We start from the raw sequence: 25868 nt of genomic DNA on the forward strand, positions 1-25868 counted from the left end.
GAGCCCTGGCAGGGTGTTCTGGGCTGGGGGACTTGCCTGGCCGAAAGCACCTGGCAGACGAGCCTGGGCTTGCTCCCACTGCTGTCATTTAACAGTTGTCAAGCCACCAAGTTACTGAACTTTAACGAGTCCTCTGTCTCTTATGCGTAAAATGAGTCAGCGTGTCCTCACGGGATTACTGTGAAGATGAAGCGAGCCGTGTGAACGCCTGTACACTAGTGCCTGTCATATCGGGCTATCACAAATGGTAGTGCCCTTGCTTCCCGTCCCTCAAGCAGAGCTGAGGATCCAGATGGGGGTGATGGTAAAGGAAGGTGTTTGCACGTGGCCTAATCTGCACCAGGGAGCTGCTGCAGGCTGTCAAGCAGTGGGAGCAGGGAGTGGAAGTGGCTCTGTTCTTGAGGATATTTCCCAGCCATCAGGTGGCCCCGCTGCTGTGAGACTTCAAGACCTGGTTCCATCCAAGGGCAATTGAGGAACAAGGTTCATTCTGTGCCTTGAGCTATTATGTCCCAGAGGTCAACACTTCCATCTGTAACAAATTAACCTCTAGGTCCCAGCAACACGTTATGTACACTTTGTCACATACTTGGGCTTTCTGGAACCTGTGGTTTTGGGAGGGGAATGGCTGAAACATAAGGAGAATATAGCATGTTGTTGCTATGGAGACGGGGAGCTCCGGAGATGACAGATGACACTTGTGTTCTGCACTCTTCATGTGTGAACTCACCCAATTTTCATAACTGACACCGTCGGGTGGCATATCAGAACGCACTCTAGCTCTAAGAACAGAACACTGACAAATTGGACTTCAGCAAAAAAGAGATTCAATTGTCTCATGCAAGTTAAGTATGGGAGGCCAGTCCAGGGCCGCAACGGCAGCTAATCGTGCCCTCCAGCTCTGCCTGTCGTGCTCACGGCACCTGTAGATTTCACTTCTCCATTCAGGAAGAAGCAACCGAAGGCCAAAATGCCATACAAGTCCTGTTTTCCTAGAAGCTCTTCAGTCAGAACTGGATCCATTAACGGCAAGAGCATCAGGGACGATGAATTATTCTCAGCTGAGCAGTTTACCCTCAACAAAGGCAGAGCTGAAGTGCACACACATGCCACCTTCCTCCCCTGGGAGCTGATGCCACTGACTGACCCATCACCACTCAAGTCTGGTGTGTGTGAGATGGGGGTGGGGTCAGGCATGGTCCCTCTTTCCTGGGACCTGCCCCGTCCTTGGTCATCACTGTGTTCCACACACACCTAGTAATGTTTTGGGGAATTCAGGCTGCAAGAGGGTGCTTTCTGGGCCTGGTTTCTATACCATGTGGGCCTGCAGAGTGTCTTTAGAAAAGGAGAAAGGATCAAGTTCTCTTTGAATTGACAGGAAATCAGCTCCCCTTGGGCTGGTCACCCCATCTCTGGGATGACACCCAACAGCTGGGTCCTGAGCACATCCACGGTCAGCACCCCATCTGGCAAGCACCTGACAGTCCAGGAAGCCAGATACCCGCCCGGCACAGCTGCAGCCCTTAAAGGGGTGACACAGGGACCCACCCTGCCGTGCCGTCACTACCCAAACATGTAGAAGGAAAGAAAAGGGCTGAGGACAGCACCTGCCATCACCTTAGGTTCCAGGAAGAGGGTCTCTTGAAGAGAGGATGGATCAGAGGGAGGAGACAGTTTCAAAGGAGACTAACTGGGGAAAAAAAAGCAGCTGAAATTTGGGCAGATGCTAGATGAACTTCTAGAAGGTACTTTAGAGAGAAGGAGATTCAAAACATGTTACAGAGTTAAGGACACGAACAGTGAGGAAAACGAGCCAGGAAGTGTGTCCCTTCCTCCAGGAGTTCCTCCAGGGCCACCTCAGCCAGCAGGGCTGACCACCCAACTCTGTCGCAGCCCTGTGACTTTCTGGCAGGGCCAGACCCGTCCCTGGTTAACAGGAGAATGAAAAGGACAGGTCCTAGCCCCCCTGGGCTCCAGAGCGGGTTAAGTTCAATGCTGGTGGCAGCCTCCCTCTCAGGGGACGTGTGTGCTCGAACACACATACACACACACAGACACACACATGCTGAATGTGCTCGTACACACACACACACACACGCATGCTGGGTGTGCTCATACACACACACACACACAGAGGCGCGCTGAGCTCACCCCCGCCACCAACCAACTTGTCCTCCAGTGTGCGGCCCCTCACCCCTGGCAGTTGAGGGACACGGTGGGTGTGGATGGAGGCTGGTAAGGAAGAGCTTCGGGAACTCCAGCTGGAGAGGGAGCTGCTCACAGGCGAGTCTGTGGGTCTCAGCAGCCCTAGTCATGCCGGCCTTGCCAGGGAGGGGGCAGAGGCGACAGGGCGGGTCCGGGAGACCCTGGGTGTTCGTTCGCTGCCCAGCGCCCACAGCACCAGGCGGCATTCATGCAGAAAGGCTCAGTCTCCAGAGGAAAGTGGGGTGGAGGGGTGCTGGCAGTCGAGGCGCCCTGGGCTGGCTGCCAGCTGGGCGGCTGGGCAGCAACGAGGAAGTCTCAGTCGTCTGTCTCCTGTTTGATGTTCTCGATGGGAACGGGCAGCTCTGGACTTGGGGCCTTGTCAGGCGTGGCCACGTCGAGATGCTCTTCCTTTACACGCACGGTAATGACTGAGGAGGAAGAGGTGGGGGACAGGGAGAAGAGAGTGTGCCTGTAACTCCGGGAAGGGCGTGGCCTCAGGATCTGGGGAAGAAATCAGGCTTCCTACGGACGGGCCCTCAGGACATGGCAAGGGGAGCCCCTTCCCCCTCTGTGGGGGCAGGCAGCACAGAAGGCCTAGGGTCCCGTCACCCCAGCCGGGCAGGCTGCCCACCCTGCCAAGCACATGAGGTGGAGAGGGCCATGCGAGACGCTCGGCTCCATTCAGAGCTGGGGGTGGGTGTCTGGGAAGCCCTCCAGGCCCAGTGGTCTGAGAAGGGTTGCTTGGTGCCCAGAAACTTCCCTTCAAACTTGACTCTACTCTTCTGTGCCCAGGTGGGGAAGGAGGGGGTCGGCCTCTGAGCACCGGAGCCGCCCCCAACCTCGACCCCGCGTGGGAGGCTCTTACTTTCATCAGGAACGGGCTCCGACGAGATCTTCTCTGCCGCCTGCAGGTCGTCCTCCAGCAGGGGCTTCTTGGACCCCTGTCTGAGGGGCCGGGTCTTGGTTGGTGGTATTCTTTTTCCTTTGAATAAACACAGAATTAAATCTGGGGTAGGGATGCATCCACGTGGCGCACGCAGGCTGGGTCTTGCCCAGTGGTCAGGCAGCACAGCAGAGGGGAAAGCGCCAGTTTGGGAGGACAGAGGCCCCAACTCTGACCTCAGCCCCCAGGGCTGTGTGCCTCCGGCTCAGAGGCTGCCGCCAGCAAGGGACTGACACCCACCTCCCCCCACTCGCCGCCATGGTTAAGCTTCCCTTTTCGGATCCTCGCTTTCTTCATGTCTGAAGTGTGATTCCCAGCCTTACATTTTGAACGGCACAGGGTCCTGCCGCTTGGTCGCCTCCACACCCTCACAGCATCTTAATCCTGCCTCGGGACCACACTGTTTCCTCCCTGTTCCCTTCAGGACATCCTCTCCTCTGCATGATACCACGTCAGGAAGCCCACCTCACCGCACTGGCCTGCAGCTCAGCTTGGGGCCTGCTGAGAATGGGCCTGTCTGTGGAGAGGTCCCCAAGATCAGTGGCCGCCCTTCCTCCCACTCCCTGAGGGTCATGAGGGAACAACGACAGCCTCAGGGAGCAGCTTCCACCCGTTTCCTTTCGTACCTTTTACTTTCAAGCATGGCCTCTACACATGGCCTCCCTACACCCCAAATAGTCTCTTGTCTCTTTTCCTTGGTATCCTGACCATTGCCAGAGATGGAAGACTTACGCTCTGGGTCCCTGAAGACACAGGGTGATTGATGGCTGGGCCCGTGGGGCAAGGGGTGAAGGAGAGGGCGGGACCATGAAGAGCGCGACTTAGGTGGCGACACCCCACCTCCACTCCCAGGGACACAGGCTCAGCTGATCCCAGGTAGCTTTAGAGCATCACTTACTTTTCTTCCCAAACTGTTTCTTTTTCTTCTTCGTGGCCTCTTTGGCTTTCAGAGGCGTGGTGGGCTCTGTTGTTGAAAGTATGGAGAAGAGGTGAGGAGAGAGTTCTGAGAGGACACAGGCTGTAGGCACACCCCAAGATGCCTGTCCGCCCCTCACCGGCCTCCCGGACACAGGGGACGCCCCCAGAAGGAAAGCCAGAGCTGGGCAATGAGAATGGGGAGGGGGCTGCAGAGAGGGACTGGACAACAGCTGTCCCTTCTTCCCACCCTCATCACCAGGGCTCTCGGAGGGACCTAGGGAGTTTACCTGGGTGCACAAGGGCACGAGCATATGACAGAGTGGGCAAGGTCAAGGAAGGAGCTCTGCAGGCCAGAGGGAGAGGGAGACAGAGAAGTCAGGACAGGGAGGGAGACAAGGGCCACTCTTTTCTTAGAAGTGGTCCAGGAGATTCTCGATCTCATGCCAAAGAACGAGGTGGGCGTGGGGCGGGGGCGTGGTTGGCAGGAAGGAAGAAGAAGAGGAAAGTCAAGAGCCCCTTAGGGCTGTGAGAGCCCAGACCTGTGGCCACGGGCGGCTGGAGCTGGTAGCCGGTGAGCTCACACCAGCCGACGGGGTAGATGTCCGGGGACTCACAGTCTACCCACTGGTCATACTCGCTGTCCCAGCCATCAAAGTGGATGCTGAGGAGACGGTGCACCACCCGCTTCACAGTGGCCACACAGATGAGCCGGGGCTCCATGAGGTCCACGGCCTCCAGCTTCATGCCCACCTTGAAACCATGGTTGGGGCAGTCCTGGGAGGGGGAACAAAGGCAATGACCAAGCCAGCTGGGGCCCTGCCCCAGTGGGGCACACCTGGGGGAGGGAGCAGGGCTGAGCATGCCTGCGGGGGGAGGTTCCTCTGACCAGTGATCCCACTGCATTTTGTTCCCAGGCACTGGCCCTTTTGGGAAAGGGACCAGCTGAACTGTTCGGCACAGCGCCCAGGTCAGAGCTTGGGACTTCTCCCCTGAAGGGGCGGACCTCAGTAGCAAAGACTCAAGAAAAGAGCAGGGCTGGGATTGCCGCTGCGGGCGGTGGGCAGGACTGGCCTCCTCACCGTGTTGAAGAGCCTTGACGGAGCTGCTTTCGCCTTGGTCTTCTCCAAGTAGGTCTCCCAGCTGAAAGTGTGAGCCTCATACCCTGTAGGAGTGGGAAGTGTAGGTGAGGAGGGGGGAAGGGAAGCGGGAGGGAGTCCCGGAAGGTCTCCCAGCGCCAAAGGGGCGCCTGCAGCTCAGTCAGGACCCCCCCGGAGTCTCCCCAGCAGCCTTCTTCCCTCCTCCCCAGGCTGGTACCTGCTCTAGGACCATGGTCCTGTTGCACAAGTTGTTCACTGACCAAAGGGACAAGTGGGAGCTCTGCTCACCGAGCCACATACCAGCCATGGGGCCGAGCCAGCCCAGAGTATGGGCTAGTGGTGACCCTGGGTAGCTCTGTCACCTCTCCAATCCACTCACAGACTTCAAACTCCAGGGGTCTGGCTTGGCCAGGAATTGGGGCCAGTGGCCCCACCCTGCTCCTCCCAACTGTAAGGCTTGTCTTGCCTTTTGGGGGTGTGAGCTCAATGTCATTCTTCTGGCAGAAGGTGGCTGGGAAGATGGCGTGGGAAGAGGCATGATAACAGAACCAGTCTGAGCCATCTGTGGAGGGCCCCCCGTCCACACAGATCATCAGGTAGCCATCCAGGAGGACCTAGCAGGTGGAGGGGAGGAGGGCAGACAGAACATGGTATCCTGAACTGCACCCCCATCCCAGGGTGAGGTGATACAATGGGGATGCAAGGTGGATGGATCCAACCAGAGCTGGTTCTCAGCCTTCCCCGAGCTGCTTCAGAGCACTCAGCACTGGTGTAACCCACACTCGTGAGATCATTTAGCCTCCTCACTAGATAGCACATGCTGTGCCAGCAGGAACTGCATCTGTCTTCTTGTCAGTGTGTTCTCAGTGAACACACGGGCCCAGCCTGGAGATCTGCTGGATGGATAAATCGGCAAAACCCCCTGGAGGGCCGAAGGGTGGCTGTTGGCTCTTCAGGCTGCAGCAGTAAGAGAGGTTTGCAGTGAAGTCAGCCCGGCTATGGCTTGGCTAGGTCAGCACTCAAAGGAGGTGGCATGTGGCAGCAGGGAAGCCTACACCTGACCCAGGACAGGCTCAGGCCAGGTGTTCAGTAAGCACCTGTCCAACGCACCTCTGACCCCGACACGAAAGCAGATTCTGACCCTGACACGAAAGCAGGTAGCCCAGGAGCAGCGAGAACTGGGAAGCTCTGCCACCTCCATGCCCGCAGAAAGCCATACTGGAGGCTCCCCCAGGCTCACCTTGCAGATGGTTGCCACGCAGATGTTGCCCAGATTCAGGGGGTCAATGGCTTCCAGTTTCATCCCCTCCTCAAACCAACCGCCTTCCGTGTAGACAGCTCGAACCTTAAAGGAACGGGGCACTTGGGGAATCTCCGGGCTGGCCCAGGGAAGGTGGGAAAGCAGGCCTCATCTGCCATCGGCCTGGGAAGGAAGTGGGGAGAGAAAGGGACATCCCAGGGAAGAGCTGGGGTCCGCAGGCCTGGAGTGGACCTGTGGCCAAGGGGACAGTGCCCAAGGGCTGTGCCTCACCTTCTTGAACAGATAAGGAACAGCATCACAGTAGATCTTCCGGAAAGTGGGATGGTGGGCCATGTCGCTGCGCCTCTCTTTTAGGGAAATGGCAGAGGGAGGAAGGGAGAAAAGGAAGGTGAAGCTGCTAACAGGGCCATCTCCACGCCTCCCCCAGAAATGTGCCCCCTAGACCAGAAGGTCTCTGTAGGAACTATTCAGCCCTTAGGACCCAGACTCTTCCCACATCACATGGAAAGGATGTGGCCTGTAGCCTCTAGTTTCAAACCAGTTTTTAACACTTCAACCTGAGCATCCTCAGTCAAGGCACTCAACCTCTCGGGATACTTGGTCAAGTCCTGCCATCCGCATGGTAGAGATGATCGCCTCTACCGTGCAGCATGGTTGTGGGGTGTAGAGATGTGCCCTCGCTGGCCAGGGACTTCTGCTAACCTGACAGCTTGATGCCATGGCCGACACGCCTTGACCAACCCACTGGGTGGATCAGGGGGCTCCACATGTGGCACCAGAAGTCATCATCGCTGTCGCCATCCTCGTAGAGAAGCCGTAGGCGACCCCCGATTACCGTGTCCACCACAGCCATGCGGGTCCGTGACACCTGGGACTTGTCCACCACCTCCAGCCGCATGCCCTGCCGAAAGGGGTACTTCATGCTCTCCACCATCTGCAATGACATCAGGACACAGGCCTGCTGGGGTCATGTGGACCCTCCCACCCACCTTCCTGTTCTGTCCCTTAAGAGTAATCAGAGGATGGGGAAGGTGGAGTGGAAGCACCGCACACACTGCGTCAGGAAGCAGGTAGATGAGCCCTCCTGTCCCGCCAGGTTCAACCCTGGCTCTCAAGTCCCTGGGATGATACTGATGATATGATTTTTACATGTGCACCAAAATGCCAGTAAGTCATTATGATGGGTATTACAGAACGCTTTTCAGACTAAGGAAACAGGTGCCCCAGAGAGGTCACGTGACTTACCCAGAGTCACACGGGCTCGTGAGTGGCAGAGCTGGGCCGCAGATCTGGCTCTGGTGTCCAGCTTTGTGCTCTTTCAGGGATCTGCACTCTGACCACACGGGCACCCCGCTCCCCTCTACCTGCTGGCCCCCACTGACGGCACATACAAGCCTCACGTTTAGGGAACTGAGTGCCCCTCGCCTCCATACATCTAATTTCAGCTCCAGCCCCTCTGCGCTGCAGCTCTGAACGGCTCTCATAGCACCTCAGTAGTGATGCCTGCCCCTCTGACACAGCAAAGGACAGTGACCAAGATGTCCACAAGCTGCTCTAGAGCCCTGGTGGCGGGGCCTGGGTGAGGAGACGGGAGATTCTTTGTCTGCTGTGACTTTGGTGCTGTCCTGCCGGGGGTAGAGGATGGTTACGTAAGCTCTGTAGGGCTTTTCCAGTACCAGGGCACTGCGGGCTCAGGGAGAAGCATCCCAGTCTCCACGTGACGGGGGGCTAAGCGGTGCTATTCCAAATCCCACCAGGAGGGGGAGCGGCCCAAGGGTCACAAAGCAGCCACCAGGACACAGATCTTTCACCCTCAGCTCAAGGGCTGGAATATACCAGGCCTATTTAGCAGAGGGAGAGACACAGGGCGAGAACTGGGCTGGGGTCCCTCTGGGCCGCCTCCCCGCCGCTGGCCTTTCCTGACAAGCTCCTTTCCTCTGTGCCCACTGGTGCAGCCCACGACCCGACAACGCTTTATTGCCCTCCTTTGTTTAAGGTCACACGCTGGAACTCAAGGTCTGTAAAGGCAGAAGCTAGGTTTGAGTCATTTCTATTGTACATTCTCAGCTCCAAGCACAGAACTAGGCACGGAGATGCGGGACTGGATTACCATATAGGGATTGGATTTGGACTTGAGCTCCCTCTACAGACCCACCCCCCCATCCTCTCCACCCCCCAATCTTCAGAGGCAGCTGCTTTTGCACGCATGCCCTGCAGGGACTGGGCATGTGACAGCTAGTGTGTGCTTGCCGACTGTTCACGCAGAGCCCTGCTCTGCCACCCAGAATCAAGCTCTTTTTAATTTAAGCAGAGATGAGGCCACCTTGACACTCCTGGTGGCCTGCACACAGCCACTTGCCTCATCCTAACGCTAGGGCCAGCTCATCTTCAGTCGCCAACCCTGTCCACTGTGCAAGGTACTATGGGAAATATAGGAGAAAAAGCTTGCAGTTTTGGGGAAAAGACTATGATAATTAACAAAATATAGAGAGATGAAGAGCAAATGAGCACTACCCAGTATGTTCAAATAAGGGAAAAACTGTTTTTGAGGTGCCTGAAACCATTACTCATTGAAGACCAGCTAAGGCCCACGGCGCCAATGTTCTCACCAGGCATCCGGGGCCTTGGGTGAGATGGCCCCAACTACCCTCCCATCTGATTTTCCACCGCTGGCTTCCATGCCCGCCCACATCCTACCCATCAAGGTAGAATTCAAATGCCATCTTCTCCACAAAGCCTCCCTCAACACCTGCTCGTCCTGAGGCCACAAGGCCAGTTCAACCACATGTCACGGTGGTACCTGCCCTGCATCCCCTTGGCTCGCTGCTGTGATGCTTACCCAAGCAACATGAGAACAACACGTGTGGGCATCCGGGTCAGGGGCCCCAGAGACCCTAGATGTGGCCCAGGCACCTATGTGAGCGAGCCGCACAACAGCAGGCCTGGCACACAAAGGGGGAGGAGACTAAGTCTCCACTGCATATCCTTGTGATCCCTTTGAATTTTTACCATGTGTATGATTTTTTATGTTAAAGAACTAAATAATTTTTTAAAATTCAATGCCACACAGATGATTTTGAGGCACATCTCTGGTACAAAATCAAGGCTATTTTATATTCTTCATGGGTGTGACTTAATTTCCTGTGCCAGACTGGACGGTCCCAGATGGCAGGGTCCACATTCTCCATATTTCCAGTGCCTTGTATACAACAAGTACTTAATAAAATCTATTGAATGAACGCTCCTGAAAATGCTATGAGCAAAGGTAAGGATCTAGGAGAAGAAATGGCAGACAAAGCAACATGATCAATGCGTCTGAGCAGGGAGGAGGCTATTAGGCTGGGAAGGCAGACGACACCCACCATCCATCCGTAGGAAATCTGGAGCCGCTAAGATTGCTAAGCAAGGGAGTCTTAGAAAAAATACTCCAGTGAACAGCACAAAGGACAGATCAAACGGGATAGGGGCAGGAAGGAGATCAGTTAGGAGACCCACAGGGCTCACTGCCAGACCTTGATATGGAAATCCACGGGAAGCGTCCTGGAGCCCACCAACCGTTTCATGAGGTAGCCCTTCCAATCGGTGAACTTGGCATGGATGGCTGCAGAGACAGAGCAGAACCCTGAGTACAGACTGACAACACTCCCACTGATGGGGCACCAAAGCTGCCCCAGAGAGCAGCAGAGGGGCCTAAATAACTTATTTCTGCCTTTTCAGGCCAGCAATCACCATCTTATAAAACCGGACTCCCCCAACTTGGACCTGCCACAGGGCCTCTGGAACAAGGCAGGACAGGAAGCAAGGAGGCAGGTGGGCCCTGTTCTGGTCTAACTGCTCCCAAGGGCCCCGCAGGAACCAGGACAGGGAACGTTCTCATCGACTCACTCCGCGGGGGCACCAGGATCTTGCTGTTGATGGCGCACCAGCCGATGGGGTGGACATCCACAGTCCCCAGGTTGCACCAGAAGTCATGGCTGGCGTCGTTTTCAAAGCCTTCATACCGGAGCAGCACCCGGTACCCTGAGAAGGAGGAGGGAGCGGTGTGCTCTTAGGCCTTCGCTCTTCTCCAGCCTAAACAGGACTTGTGCTGCCTACTTCAAGAACTCCTTCCACAACAGCCAGAGTAAAAACAAACCCATGCCACGTACTCGGAAAGCAGTACAGCACAGGAGGGAGAATAATTTTCTATAGCCTGATCAACCCTGGAATGAACTTAAAAGATGGGAGTTTCCAAACTCGCCAAGCCCTGTGGTCCCCTCTAAGGTAGGCAAGATAAAAGAACAGCAAGAAGGGAGGCAAAAACTCCAACAGGCGGGTTTTTGTGTTTGTTTTATGAAGCTGATTTCTGCTCCACCACTGCCTGTCCATCTGGAGATGTCACTGCCCAGCCCGACCCTGCCTCGGCCGGAGGAACACCCACCTGCTGCCTGGATGACCGAGGCGATCCAGTACACACGGCTGGGGAGCACAGCATCGCTGTTGAGCACCTCCACCTTCATCCCCTTCATCACATCCTCCCACTGGTCATAGAGTGGGACCTGTAAGGGGGACAGTGAGCCACCTGGGCTGGCAGAGGAGAGCAGCTGGCTGAGGGGCCTCGCGAGAGTCTGCGTCCTTCCCCCTTCGCCCCTCAGCATTGCCCCTCACTCCTTGTGTGCGGAAGGCCAGGCCGGGGACCAGGGATGAAGAGACGGGCAAGACGTGGTGGCGGGGCTGGGCAGAGACCCAGAGTCAGATGGTCCTGGGTGCTAAGCTCTCCAGGGCCGCTCCTGGCTGCTATCCTCGCGGGCACACCATGGCTGCGCCAGCCTGCGTGACAGTCACGACGCCTAGCAGTTTCTCACCCTCACCACGTGCCAGGCGCCATTCTCGGCACACATAGCACCTCTTCCAGTCATCACTCCACCTGGGCCGTTAGGACCACGACCCCTGCTCTTGCAGCTGTCGCCAGGCTGGCTCTCACAGAGCCGGCTGCCCACCCACCGCTCTGGCACGTCCTTTCTCCATCTCTCCTCCTCCTGTTAACATGCCCCCGACAGCACTGGACTGCTTGGGGCTGCCTCCCCAGTATCTAATCCTTACTTTGCTGCCAGTGGCACTTTGGTTCTCCTTTAGGGAGATTCTCCTTTTTTCCTTCTCAGCCCTGGTTTCAGCCAATCAGTGTATCCCATTCCATCTCCCTGGCCGGAGGGACTGGGTTCATCACAGAACCCAGAAACAGTTATACTGCTCAGGCACGTTCAGGTGGGCTTTTTACAGAGCATATCGAGGCAGATATATTAGTGCAAGTATGATGCAACTCCCCGCAATGAAATGCCTGAACTGCTAGAGAATTCAGGAAATAAAGAGCTCCCCCCACTGGAAAAGACGTGCACCTTCACTAGCAACCAGACAGGAGAGGAGGAGTTAAGCTGCACCGAGTGCCAACCTCTTCCTGATCAGCACCTCCCCAGAGTTCAGTAGCAGCTCAGAAATTAGAGGCTAGGAAGTGGGTTTAAAGAGGCCTCCTCCTGGATTTCCCAGGTTTAGGAAATTGGCTTGAAAGACAAGAGAGCTCCCTCGGTTTCTCTCTGCGCCTGCAGGAGACCACCGCTCAGGCCTGCCTGCTAAGTTCTTCGGCTCCAAGCCCAGCCCTCCAGGTCTCAGCCTTTGCTGTTTCTCAGTGACAGGGAGTCGGGGAGCCTTTAGAAGAAGGGGCTCCAGGAGGCATCCACATTGGCCTCCCGGGAACCAAGGGGCCCAGGGCAGTTCACAGCACCAAGCTTTCAACGGGAAAGCACTAAAAATGGGGGAAAAGGAGAAAGGAAAGGAAAAGGAAAAGGACAAAGTTTGCTTCTGGATATCAAAGCACAAAGTGCCATTATGTAAATAAGCGAAGTGGGGAACCTCCGAGGGGCTAGAAGCTCGCATTGAGGGTCTGTGGGAGGACTTTCTGAAAAAGTGGACAGAAAGGTAAGCTGGAGGGAGCGGCAGAGCTGGGCTTCGAGCACCCAGACCTCACCCTGTTCTCTCCCGGTGCCGACGTTGCGAGGCAGGTGGGTGAGATGGTGGCAGCACTCAGGACCCTGCCCGTCCTCCCCTCATCCCCAGGGCACTCACGTGTTTAAAGCAGCTGACAGGAGCAGCCTTGTAACTGTGATCCTTCAGGAACTTCCCCCAGTCGAAACCCAAGACCAGCGCTGCGGGGCAAAGATAGAGAGGGTTAAAGGGTCGAAGCTGGGAGCTCCGGCAGCAGCCATTCCAGGACCCCGGGCCGGAGGGGCGGGGGCAGCAGGTCCCCTCCTCACCCCATACCTGCCCCAGCAGCGGCCATCAGGACGGCGGAGGGCCTTATCCAAAGGCTGCCAGACTCTCAGGAGTAGAGGAAACACTCAGAGGGAAATATGTCTGGTCTTCCTTCCCCAGAGAAAGACGGAAATTCAAAGACCCTTGGGCTTAAATTCCTCAGACCGCCCCCAACCTCTCATTGGCCACAGCCAATCTAAATGATGGGAGGTGCACACACCTAGGCCCCTCCAACCCTTGAGCCTGGGGGCTCAATATCGGTCAGAAACTCAGACCATCTAGCACAGTCGGTCAGAAACTCAGACCATCTAGCGCAGTCGCTTCATGCCTACATTTGCTCAGAAATAGCTACACGAGCTCAGAAAGAAAGGTTCCTCCCTTATCCCATCACCCTTCTTCAAACAAGATCTGGGTCTCCACTGCCCCAGGGAAACAGAAGCCAGAGAGCTAAAGGCAATGCAAAACAAAAGCAGCTAATCCTCGGCTTTTAAATTATCAAGAGTAGGGGTCTTGGCAATTTAAGAGTGATTGAGGGATCTTCTGGGGTAATTTCACAATTACCAGGTGAGGAAGATACAATCCGAAGCCAGCCCGGGCCGGCACTTTCTAGCTGGCCACCTCCTCCAATCCTCGCTCCCTGGGAGGCCACCCCAGTCCTGGCACTGCACCCAACCTGCTTCCTGAGCACCGGTCCCTGCAGTCTTACCGTCCTGCCCTGTTGGTGTCCCATCTGCGAGTTGTCCTGTCCCTTGGGAATGGAGGAAGGCTCCAATTTTGGCAGACCAGGCAGCTTTGTGCAGGACTTTGGCCTTCTTGGTAGGTGGTTTTCCCTGGAGGGAGGAGAGCGTGTGTAGCCTAAAGGCTAAGAACAAGGCTCTGGATTTGGACAGGTTTAAATCAGGCATCAGTCCAGTTAACCTCTTTGGGACTTCAGTTTCTTCATTTGTAAATCAAGATGATAACAATGATAATGCTTAGCTCAGAGGGGAGCTGCAAGGATGGGGGTTGCCCACACTTGGCTATTGTTCACCTGGAGGGGGGGGGGTGGGGATTGGCAGAGCCACACGCAGGGAGGGGCACTTTTACTATCTTTTAAGCCCCGCCTCTGCCAGGAACCTCTTCTTGGTGTCGTCAACTCTCAGCCATCTCCTTCCTTTGGTGCTCCTACAAATTTATGGCAGAGAATGGGCTTCAAAGGGCTCGTGAACTGAACCATGGACTCGCTCTAGAACATACATGAATGTTCTAGAGAGAGTCCATAGCTTATCGGGTGCTCAAAGGCATCGTCCCCCAAAGTGAAAGGCCACTGATCTGGTCTGTAATTTGTAACTTAAGTACTGATCAGAAAGGCCCAGAGAATTTATTAAAGAGATCGGTGAGATAGAAATGTGGATTGAGGGAGTTCCCTGGCAGTCTAGTGGTTAGGGTTTGGCGCTTTCACTGGTTCAATCTCTGGTTGGGGAACTGAGATCTTGCAAGCTGTGAGGCGTGGCCAAAATTTTTTTTTTTAATTTGGGTTTAAATTCCAGAGACCTGGGTCCAAACCCTGGCTCTTCAATTTTATTTGTGTACCTCTAAGTAAGTTAGTAAAAATTTTTGAGCTCTTAAAATCGGAATCTTTAAAAATTCATTTTTTAGGGATCACTGGTTGGACTGAGAGTGCCAAGCCCATAGCAAGTATCCCCAAACTACAGTTATAAACAATACCATTATTAGCTCACTGAGAAGGACTTTTCTATGCCTTGACTAAAATCTGCAAAATGAGGGACATAATAGTAACTGTCTCACAAAGAGAGAGATAGAGTGTATGAGGCACTAAGCAGAAGAGCAGGCACTGCGACCCTCACGCTTCACAGGACAATCACCTCGGGAGCTCATTAAAGACCCTGTGTCCAGGCTACACTCAGCCCCAATTAAATCAGAATCTTTGCGAGTAAGACCCAAGCATCAATATTTTTTAAGGTTTGCAGGTGACCCCAACGTGCAGTCAAGTTTGAGAACCGGTGCTGTGAAAACACAAGGCCAGTCTGCTGATTGTTCCTGTCTCAGCACCCACGGCCCCAGGAAGGGTCTTCCAAGTGATGGCCTCTCACCTGTAATCTAGCCAAGATACTGGCTTTCTTGGAGTTGGAGGAGTAGCTCCTAGAACAGGAGACGCTGCAGAATCTCTTGGTCTTGGAGAAGAAGGCTTCCCTCGTACCCACGATACCACACATCTCACAGACAGCTAGGAAGAGAACTTAGCACATGACTCCCTTGATCGTCACTCCAAATCAAACAAAATGATGGGCCCTTCAAAACCTGGGGCACTGCATTAATCAGGTGAGTCCCAGGCCCCCTAAGGCTGACAGAACTGGAATAGAAGGTTTGGGTGTATACACCTAAAGCTCCTTAGCACCCCTTGGCTATATGTGTCAATGGTGGGGCTAAGGAAAATCCATGAGGATGACTGGGGAAACAGGTGAGTGTTGGAAAGTTTGCAAAGAGGAAAATGAGAAGAAAAAACGTACCCATATCATTTAACTTCCGTGGGCCTATTTTCCTCTCATCTATAAAGAGACTGAACTAGATCAATGTTTCATCCCTGATATCACATCAGAGTCACTTGAGGAGCATTTAAAAATGCCCAAGCCTGGGTTTCCCTGGTGGCGCAGTGGTTGACAGTCCGCCTGCTGATGCAGGGGACACGGGTTCGTGCCCTGGTCGGGAGGATCCCACATGCCGCGGAGCGGCTAGGCCCATGGGCCATGGCCGCTGCGCCCGCGCGTCCGGAGCCTGTGCTCCGCAACGGGAGAGGCCCGCATACCGCAGAAAAAAAAAAATGCCCAAGCCTGATTCTAATTAACTGGTCTGTGGTGGGACACAGGCATCTGTGGTTCGTTCAGAGTTCCCCAGGTGATTCTAATGTGCAGCCAGGCGATAGCACCCCTGGACTGGATGGTCTCTAATAGTTCGTTCCAGTTCTAAAGTTCTAAGATTCTAAGAGAATGGTTAGAAGAAGATAGAAGGGAGAAAGATAAAAGAAAGGGGAGAAAGGAAGAGAAGACAGGATGAATGGAAAGGAAACAAGTGGCAAAGAGTATTAGATTCTCCTCTCCTAAAGAGTGAAGGGACCAGGGGACAGAAATGTCATCACAGACCATCTAGCCTCCCCATTATCACAGGCGTCCCCACACTGGAGGCCCTGGCACAGGGGTCCAGGAGCTGTGTAAGCATCACATCTCTGAAGCCAACTGTCTTCCAGATGATTCACAGGGATTCTCACCTGCCCACCCCTACCCTAACCCTCTAACCCGGAGGTCACTTTATTCTGTATTTTCCCCCCTCTCACTTCCAACCCACAGGCTATTTCTTGTCCCTTCCCAGATAGTAACCAGATCACTTTAGGTGTCCTATATTCTCAATATCTAGAGAACAGGACAATCGCAAAAGCAGCACCATGTTAATGACTGGCATCTAATATGTGCTGAATAAATACTAATTATAAGAAAGAATGAAATCACAATTTGAAATCAGACTGCAGCAGAGGAAATGACCCTTGGGGATACTTGGGGTGCCTCTGCTCTCTCCTAGGGCCTTAGACATCAGATCAAAGGGCCCTTCACACCTGGACAGCTCGCCCACCTGGCCTATATCCCCCTCTTCCTCCACAGCCTCTGAAACCTCCCCCTCTTCAGGGGACACTCTGAAGGCACCTGGCTCAGAACCACTGCCATCCACGGAGCGGGGAGTCCCAGGGCTAAGCAAATGCAAGGGGGAGGTGGGCAGCTCCCCTGCTTCCCGATCCTCATTTTCTGCTTCACTTGACTCCTCGAGGTAGGAGCTGCTCTCACTGCCCGCACTGCTGTTATAACTCCGGAAACTGTCGTAGCCACCAAAGAGCTCCAAGTCATCATCTTCCTCCTCCATTGGTTCTGAAGTCTCCTAGTGACACAAAAGCAGGCAGAAGGAATTATGGTTGGCTTAGTGTATGGGAAGGGAAGCTGCAGATCTGCTATCAACTCCCTTTCCAGTTCTTGGTCAAGTCAACACTTTTGGGCCAAGTGGCAGGCAGAATCAAATACTCCTTCTGCAAACACCTGGATCACTACTCTTGTTTATACATTTCTCAACTGCAAATCAAAAGAATACCTTAGGGGCTTCCCTAGCGGTATAGTGGTTAAGAATCCGCCTGCCAATGAAGGGGACATGGGTTCGAGCCCTAGTCCAGGAAGATCCCACATGCCGCAGAGCAACTAAGCCCGTGCGCCATAACTACTGAGCCTGTGCTCTAGAGCCCGTGAGCCACAGCTACTGAGCCCACGTGCCACAACTACTGAAGCCCGCGCGCCTAGAGCCCGTGCTCCGCAATAAGAGAAGCCGCCACAATGAGAAGCCTGGGCACCACAACGAAGAGTAGCCCCCACTCGCCGCAACTAGAGAAAGCCAGCGCTCAGCAGTGAAGACCCAATGAAGCCAAAAATAAAAAAAAAAAGAATAACTTAGCAAGACAGAAAACATGTATTAGGAATTCACCAAGGTCCCTCTGTGGATTTATAAGTGATGACATTTTACCATAATTCAAACAGAATACACTGATGTGAAAATATCCTAAGCAAAGTGCCTCATGAAGACTTTCTGGGGAAGATGTATTTTAGAAACTCATTCTTCCCCCTTCCGCATATGTACACCAAAGTAATTTCAACTCAAAAACAACGTAAGTCAGACAAAAGTTAATTTGGGGCCCAGACTGCCCTAAAGAGGATATCAGAGGCTAATGACACGCTGGCTATAGCACTGTGGTATATACAATAGCTTTGGACTCAGCTCTGATCCTAACTAGCTGTGGGTCCTTGGGCAGGTCATTTAACCTCTCTGGGTCTCAATTTTCTCATCTATAAAACAAGAAAAATATTTGGCTCCAGGAGGTGGAATGTAAATGAGATACTGTATATAACTCTACCTGGCATGTTGCAGAAAAGGTGTGAAGAATTTGGGCTCTAGGCCAGGGCTCCAGCACCATCCCCACTGCTTACTAGTTACTACCACCCCTACCGTATGACCTGCAGCAGGTCAATCTCAATGCCTCAATTTCCGCACCTGTAAATGAGGACCATTCCACCTATTACATAGGCTTTGGGGGAGAAGGAAGGGTTAATACGGGCAAGGCGCTCAGAGCAGTGAGTTGCACACAGCATGTGCTCAGTAAATGTTGGCGATTATTACTGGTTAAAAGCATGGGCTCTCGGGCTTCCCTTGTGGCGCAGAGGTTGAGAGTCCGCCTGCCAATGCAGGGGACGCGGGTTCGTGCCCCGGTCCGGGAAGATCCCACATGCCGCGGAGCGGCTGGGCCCGTGAGCCATGGCCGCTGAGCCTGCGGGTCCGGAGCCTGTGCTCCGCAGCAGGAGACGCCACAGCAGTGAGAGGCCCGCGTACCACCAAAAAAAAAAAAAAAAAAAAGCATGGGCTCTCAAAACAGGTACACCTGAGTTTGAATCCAGGATCTTCCACTTATTACCTGTGTGATTTTGTGCAAGATATTTAACCTTACTGCTCCTGGTTTCTCCATCAGTACAATGGAGATAGTAACAAGCCCTCTAGAGGACTGCTGACATGCAAAGCCTAGTTCCACTTCCAGCAGTGAGTGACAGCTCTAAAACTGTGAGCTGTCATTCTCACTCTCCACTGTATGATTCTTTTCCTTTACCCTTATAGAGTTTTTGAGCGATTCCACTTTACATTTACAAACTACACATGCAAATGTGCTAGAAAGGAAATTCAAATATAAGGTGACCAGAAGCCGAATGATTAAAGGATGCGTGGGTTACAGGTGGTGGTAGAGTGGAAAAAGCAAACCTGGTAGAGTTTTGGAACTTGACGGACTTAGTGCCCATCTCCTTCACTTTACAGTCCTGTGACCCTCCTGGGGAGTCGCACCACCCCACCAGGCCTCAGCTACCTGAACCACAAAAACGAGACACTGGGCTGTTGAGTATACTGGGAGATAATGCATGTGAACGCTCCGGACACGGAGGGTTTATTAAACTTTAATCATCCCTTACTTCCCACCAGGATGTGACAGGCCTCACAGTCCATAAAGGACACCACCATGAGACAAGGAGGAGGAGGAAGATTCAGGAGCTCTCAGATTCTGAACCCAATTCCCCTTCCCCAGGCCAGGGAGGCTGTTCCTCCCTCAACTACTCGGCCCCAGCAGAACCGGAGCAAAAAGCAACGCCAATCGCCTCGGGCCCTGCTCAGCCTAACTACCTGTTTATCCATCCTTCCACCCTCCACCCTCCAGGCGTCGCTCAAAGGCCTAAAGAAGGGCCCACCGAGCAGGGCTCTCGGGGTTCCCTTTCCCAGTCACGAGAATTCCTCTCCCTCTCACCTCGACGCCCCGGGGCTTCTCCATGAGACCTAACAGTTTCTTCAACCGTCACCAGGTGCAGGAAGCCATATTGGCCTCGCTGCTCTCCGCGAGCGCACTCATTGGCCGCCTCCCAGAGCCCCGGACCAATCACGCTGCAGGAAAGAGGTAAAGCCGGTTCGGCGCTCCCCTGTGCCCCTCCTCCCCGGGAGAGGGGGAAGCCGCGGACCTTATGGGACTTGTAGTTCCCCCTTGGGTGCGCTTGAAGGGGGGCGTTGCTATAGCGACCTGAAAATTCCCCCGGCCCTAGAGCTGCGGCGGCTCGCGCGGACTGTTCTCGTTTCTCCACGCCAACCTCTTGCTATCACTCCAACTCCATTCTTCATTAACGTTATTGAATACCTAAGATAGGTACTGTCCAGGCGCCAGGAATAACCTCGGACTCTTCCTGATCAGAAATTTAAGGTGCCCTAGGGCGGGGATGCTAGCAGAGAGACTCTTTTCCGGTTCAGGCAGAAACTGGAATACTCTTATGCCCAATGCTGTAAATGTGCCGCATGCTCAAAATCCTGCAAAACTCCCTCTTACATCACCATCTCCTGAAAAAAAAACTCAGATACGTGGCTCTCTGCCTCTTTCCTCTTGGATTTCCCACAACCTCCTTACACACTCGGAGTTCTAGGTGCTGTCGTAGAGCTTTACAAACATCTCAAATCAGGGATAAGCAATCACCCTTTTAAAGATGAGGATGGACTTCCCTGGTGGCCAGTGGCTAAGACTCTCTGCTTCCACTGCAGGGATACGGGTTCGATCCCTGGTACAGGAAGTTCCACATTCTACAGTGCGGCCAAAAAGGGAAAAAAAAAAAAAAAAAAGAGGACGATGAGGAAACGGTGGCTCTTTGGGTTTAGACACTAACATCACACAGGATTGGACTTTAAGATTTAGTCCAAATTCTTTCCCTGTGCTGTACTCTAACTGAGAATCTAACTGTAGTAAGTGGGACTCAACATATATTAAATATGTTTCTAAATTTGAGGTCCACCAGATATATGTGAAAGTCTTTCCTGATTTCTTTCTTTTCTTCAACACTTTCTACCTCCAACCCCATATCTGTGCTATCCACAAAAACTGTTGGTTCTTTTTAAAAAATATTTATTTATTTGGGTGCACCGGGTCTTAGTTGCGGCACGCTGGATCTTCATTATGGCATGCGGATCTTTAGTTGTGGCATGTGGGATCTAGTTCCCTGACCAGGGATAGAACCCGGGCCCCCTGAATTGGGAGCGTGGAGTCTTAACCACTGGATCACCAGGGAAGTCCCTGTTGGTTCTTCTACCTCCAAAATGTATCCTGTATTTCTCCACCTCTACCACCCTAATACAAGCCACTGGTCCACTGCAGCAGCCCTCCTACTAGTTTCTTAGTTTGAATCTTTATCTGCTTTAATCCAGGCAGGTGATCTTTTAAAATCACAAACCAGATCATGTTCATTCTCTTGCTTAAAACCCCTAATAGCTTCCCCTTGCACTTTGAATGAAATCCAAACAATCGACAATAACCTGGCCCCAGCTTTCTTTTCAACCTCCTCTTGTACCATCCTCTCTACCTTTCGCTGCATCCATCCACTCACCTCTTCTTTCTGTTTTTGACTGCCAAGCTTGAGTTGGCCTCAGGGCCTTTACACTTGCTGTTCCACTTGTATGCAATATTCTTTCCATGGCTTTTCTCATGGATGGATCTTCATCTTTTTAGATTTCAGCTCAAAGTCACCTCGTCTGGGACCTTATTTAAAGTAGTTGTTCCCTCCCCTCACTCTGTATCTCTTCTCCCATTTTACAGTCCTTTGTAGCACTTGTTTCTGTCTGAAATGCTCTCATTCATTAGTTTACTTGTTTATTGCCTATCTCCTGCCACTGGAATGTAAGCCTCATGAGGACTGGGACTTAAGTCTGTCTTGTTCTCTGCTGTATTTCCAGAGCCAAGAACAGAGCCTAGCATACACTAAGTGCTCAAAGACTAAAGAGCTAGTTAATGAGACTTCAAGGATTACAACAGGCTGCTGCTTTTTTCTCCCTGTTTCTTCATCAAAGAATTTTTTTAAATTGAGGTATAGTTGACGTACAATGTTATATAATTTTCAGATGTATGACATAGTAATTCACAATTTTCAGAGGTTATATTCCATTTATAGTTATTACAAAATATTGGCTAATTTCCTATATTATACAATATATCCTTGTAGCTTATTTATCTGTACATAGTAGTTTGCCCCTCCCCCCCTTTCTTCTCCCCACTTGTAACCACTAGTTTTTTCTCTATATCTGAGTCTCTTTCTTGCGGGCCTCTCACTGTTGTGGCCTCTCCCGTTGCGGAGCACAGGCTCCGGACATGCAGGCTCAGCAGCCATGGCTCACGGGCCCAGCCCCTCCACAGCATGTGGGATCTTCCCGGACCAGGGCACGAACCCGTGTCCCCCGCATCGGCAGGCAGACTCTCAACCACTGCGCCACCAGGGAAGCCCCCCCCCTTTTTTTTTAAATAAATTTATTTATTTACTTTTGACTGTGTTGGGTCTTCGTTGCTGCACGCGGGCTTCCTCTAGTTGTGGCGAGCGGGGGCTACTCTTCGTTGCGCTGTGTGTGCTTCTCATTGCGGTGGCTTCTCTTGTTGCGAAGCACAGGCCCTAGAGCGTGGGCTTCAGTAGTTGTGGCTCGCGGGTTCTAGAGCACAGGCTCAGTAGTTGTGGCGCATGGGCTTAGTTGCTCCGCGGCACGTGGGATCTTCCTGGACCAGGGCTTGAACCCGTGTCCCCTGCTTTGGCAGGCGGATTCTTAACCACTGCACCACCAGTGAAGTCCCCCGAGTCTCTTTCTTTTTTGTTGTATTCACTAGTTTATTTTTTAGATTCCATATATAAGTGATATCATACAGTATTTGTTTTTCTCTGTCTGACTTATTTCACTTAGCATAATACCCTCCAAGTCCGTCCATATCATTGCAAATTGCAAAATTTCATTCTTTTTTATGCCTGGGTCATATTCCATTGTATACATATACCCCATCTTCTTTATCCATTTATCTGTTGCTGGATAATTAGGTTGCTTCCATTTCTTGGCTATTGTAAATAATGCTGTGATGAACGTTGGGGTGCATGTACCTTCTTGAATTAGTGTTTTCGTTTTTTTTCGAATATACAGCCCGGAGTTTTAATTTGTAAAATAGGAGTAAGACCACCTCATTGGGTTTTTGTAAGAATTAGAAATAATAAATGTGCAGTGCCTGCCACATACAGGGAAGAGTAAATGGTAGTTATTATCATCCTATTAGATGCTAGGTGGCAGCAACTAGAGGAGTAAACCTACCTAGAAGAATATCTTCTGTGAGTTGCTTAAACTTTTATAATTTTATAAATGCACAGCCGTGAATCTCACAGACAGAGAATCTGCTCCTGGCAAACAAATCAGCTTATTCATCATATACTTATTTAGTGCCTACTCTGTGCCTGGGACCACACTGGACACTTGAGGAGAAAGAGGTGAACAGCTCTGTCCTCATGGAGTTTACTGCCTCCTGCAGGGAGATAGTGGAAACTGAACAAACATCTAGTTCCAACTGAGAAGGAAATTAGCAGGGCACTGTGATGGAGAATAGGGAAGTGAGCACCTGCAGAGGGGGTGTGGGGAGAAGGCCTTACTTGCAGGATGAGAAGGAGCCAGTTAGGAGAAGAGAGTTGCTGGGGAAAGGTCATTCCAGGCACAGACACAGAATTTAGAGCGGGACGTGAACAGCTCCAGTTGGCAGGAGAATATAATGGGAAAGCTTTAAAGGTTTTAAGGAGGGGAGTAAATGGTTCAGATGATGTTTTAAGAGCTCACTCGCTGGGTGCTGTGTGGAGAATGGATTGGAGGTGGGTCAAGAGAAGCAGCAGGGAGACCAGTTATTAGAAGGCTCCTGGACTGATCCAGGGGAAGGACGATGGTGGCTTGGACCAAGGCAGACTTAGAAGGCATGCAGAAAAGTAGAAGAATTTGAGAAATATGTTGGAGGCAGTAATTAATTGTATGGAGTAGGTTTGGAAGAGGAGGAATCCAGAAGGACCCTGGGCAAACCTGTCAGATGGGTAGACGGTGGGACCATGTTCTGTAGTGGTTAAAAACTGTGCAAGGAGTAAGGGAGTTTGGGTGGCTGAGTAGAGGGAATTAAGAATTCTGCTTGGTCTAGCATGCCTCCAAGAGGGCAAGAAGGCAGCTGGAGCTCACCAGAGAGCCCTGACCTGGAGATGTAAATCCTGCAATTTTTGACAACCTCCCTTTAAGATAGAATGAGAGTCCCTAAATCCATCTTCTCTGTGATGTATTATTTTTCACATCTCAATGCATATATCGTTAACAGTAGAGGAAAGCGGAAACTGGAGCTTTCCAGTTTCACACATTTCAACAAAAGAAACAAAATTACCAGGCTTTGGGGGAGGGAAGGAAGCTGAGGCAGGACCCCACAGTGACAGAAACTGTTAGCATAAGTTGAAATGGCGGTTAATTAGGAATTCAGTTGAAACATCTTATTAAACACAGGTTGCTAAGCAACAGTGGCCACCCTGAAACAGTGTGGCTGTTCCTTCTGCAGTGGAGCTCCTGGGCCTTGGGTCTGAGCTGTTGCAAAGTTACGCTTTTGGGCTGGTCTGAGCCATGCCTTTACACACAACCTCATATACTCCCTTCTTTTGGGGGGGCTTCCCTCTGTGAGTCACTGTCCCTGTCTCTCTGGGATCATTAATCTCTCACTGTCAGATCCCAGTTAACAGCACAAATGTGCTCATATGTCACCCATTCTATACAAATAAATCCCTTGAAATCACCTCCTCTGTCCCTGGCCACGGTGCTATTCCACCCCCCAATGTCTTGAAAGAATTGTCTGCACACACTACCTCCACTTCGTCTTCTCCTCACTTCGACACCTGTCCCCACACTCCACCAAAAGCACTCTGGCAAGTTCAAGTACAGCTTCTCTGATGTAGAGCCACATCTTTCTTCTCTCAGTGGCATTTGACATAACTGATGACTCCATGCTTCCTGAAACACTGTCCTTTCTGGGTCCCTCTTGGTTTTCTTCCTGCCCCTCTGGCCAATCCTCTCTCCTTTGCAGGGCCTTCCTCTTCTACCTCAACCCTAAGGAATGGTGATCTCCAGGGCTCTGTCCTGGACCTGCTTCTTTTCTCTTTACTTCTCACTGAAGGTGATGTCTTTCATTCTTTTTTAAATTTATTTAATTTATTTTTGGCTGCATTGGGTCTTCCTTGCTGCGTGCGGGTTTTCTCTAGCTGCGGAGAGTGGGCGCCACTCTTTGTTGTCATGCCCGGGCCTCTCATTGCGGTGGCTTCTCTTGTTGTGGAGCACGGGCTCTAAGTGCGTGGGCTCCAGTAGTTGTGGCACACGAGCTCAGTAGCTGTGGCTCGTGGGTTCTAGAGCGCAGGCTCTGTAGTTGTGGCGCATGGGCTTAGTTGCTCTGCGGCACGTGGGATCTGCCAGGACCAGGGCTCGAACCCATCTCCCCTGCATTGGCAGGCGGATGCTGCGCCACCAGGGAAGCCTGATGTCTTTCATTCTTAATGCTGTAAATGCCATTTATATGCACCGGATTCCAATCTTCAGCCTGTGTGTTTGTCCTCTGAGTTGCAGACTCATATCCATCTGTAGAGATAACTTACATCGTAAACTGCAAAACAGAACACTTTATTCCCTTACCCCAAACCTATTTCTCTTCTAGTTTTCCCCATTTCAGTACTCAGCACCATCAGTCACTCAGGAACTTCCTCTTGATTCCATCTTTATCGCTTACTTTCAATCCGTCAGCAAATCCCTATAATTCTCCAAAACCTATCTCAGATATTTCCTCTTCTTTCTATCCCTACTGCCACCCCTTAAACCCAGACCACTATCATCCCTGCTCTGGATTTCACTGAAGCCTCCTAGCTGGTCTCTCTTAACCTATCCTGTAAATTGGATTAACTCCTCTGCACCAGTGCTGTGCAGGCTGGGTGCTCGTTTCCGTATCATACCACACCTGTCTGGCCTTCCCCCAGTTATTTCATAAGATCTTTGGGGAGAGGGCAGGACGACTCACGTTGAGGTTAGAGAGATAGGGAAGGGCCAGAGTAAGAGTTATTTATCTTTTTCTTTTTTTTTCCTTGCGGTACGCGGGCCTCTCACTGCTGTGGCCTCTCCCGTCGCGGAGCACAGGCTCCGGACGCACAAGCTCAGCGGCCACGGCTCACAGGCCCAGCCGCTCCGCGGCATATGGGATCTTCCAGGACCGGGGCACAAACCCGTGTCCCCTGCATCGGCAGGCGGACTCTCAACCACTGCGCCACCAGGGAAGCCCTATTTATCTTTTTTTAATAGAGAAAAATGTTTTCTTCTTTCTTCCTTTTTTTTTAAAAAAAAATTTATTTATTTTTGTCTGCGTTAGGTCTTCGTTGCTGCTCGTGGGCTTTCTCTAGTTGTGGCGAGCAGCGGCTACTCTTCGTTGCGGTGCGCGGGCTTCTCATTGCAGTGGCTTGTCTTGTTGCCGAGCACGGGCTCTAGGTGCGTGGGCTTGTGGCACACGGGCTCTACAGCGCAAGCTCAGTAGTTGTGGCGCACGGGCTTAGTTGCTCCGGGCATGTGGGCTCTTCCCTGACCAGGGCTCAAACCCGAGTCCCCTGCATTGGCACCAGGGAAGCCCCCAGAGTAAGAGTTATTTGTTCAAATGATTTACTGCGTGCCTACTGTGCTCTGGACACAACAGCAAACGGGAGGACGGCACAGTTCC

At 52.3% G+C, this 25868-nt stretch overlaps 2 protein-coding genes across 6 annotated transcripts in view; one reads left to right on the forward strand and one right to left on the reverse strand.

Annotated features, from left to right (window-relative positions):
• The window catches only part of CHADL (chondroadherin like), a 14896-nt gene extending 11687 nt beyond the window's left edge, over window positions 1–3209 (forward strand). Inside the window, exon 6 of the mRNA XM_060306932.1 lies at window positions 2998–3209. Coding sequence (XP_060162915.1) covers window positions 2998–3024 — 27 coding nt within the window. The 3' untranslated portion in view covers window positions 3025–3209. The remainder of the gene's footprint in view (window positions 1–2997) is intronic.
• L3MBTL2 (L3MBTL histone methyl-lysine binding protein 2) lies at window positions 811–19197 on the reverse strand. Of its 5 annotated transcripts, none has more exons than XM_030855844.2 (17): window positions 19080–19197; window positions 16405–16633; window positions 14803–14936; window positions 13416–13539; window positions 12524–12603; window positions 10845–10962; window positions 10310–10444; window positions 9937–10025; window positions 7127–7358; window positions 6695–6771; window positions 6404–6508; window positions 5630–5777; window positions 5146–5228; window positions 4606–4840; window positions 4047–4112; window positions 3071–3187; window positions 811–2633 (listed from the first exon to the last, which is right to left on the reverse strand). In XM_030855844.2, exons 1-17 carry the CDS (start codon window positions 19101–19103, stop codon window positions 2521–2523), a joined length of 2109 nt encoding a protein of 702 aa, XP_030711704.1. In that variant the 5' UTR covers window positions 19104–19197; the 3' UTR covers window positions 811–2520. The 5 variants fall into 5 exon arrangements, 1 of the variants encoding a protein (XP_030711704.1); XR_009565630.1 differs by adding an exon at window positions 4354–4409 and having other exon boundaries at window positions 2604–2633; window positions 3071–4112; XR_009565631.1 differs by lacking the exon at window positions 811–2633 and adding an exon at window positions 4354–4409 and having other exon boundaries at window positions 3143–3187.
• Between the last annotated feature and the right edge of the window lie 6671 nt (window positions 19198–25868).

Source organism: Globicephala melas, chromosome 10 (genome assembly GCF_963455315.2).
Source record: "Globicephala melas chromosome 10, mGloMel1.2, whole genome shotgun sequence".
In the NCBI taxonomy this organism is placed as follows: Eukaryota; Metazoa; Chordata; class Mammalia; order Artiodactyla; family Delphinidae; genus Globicephala; species Globicephala melas.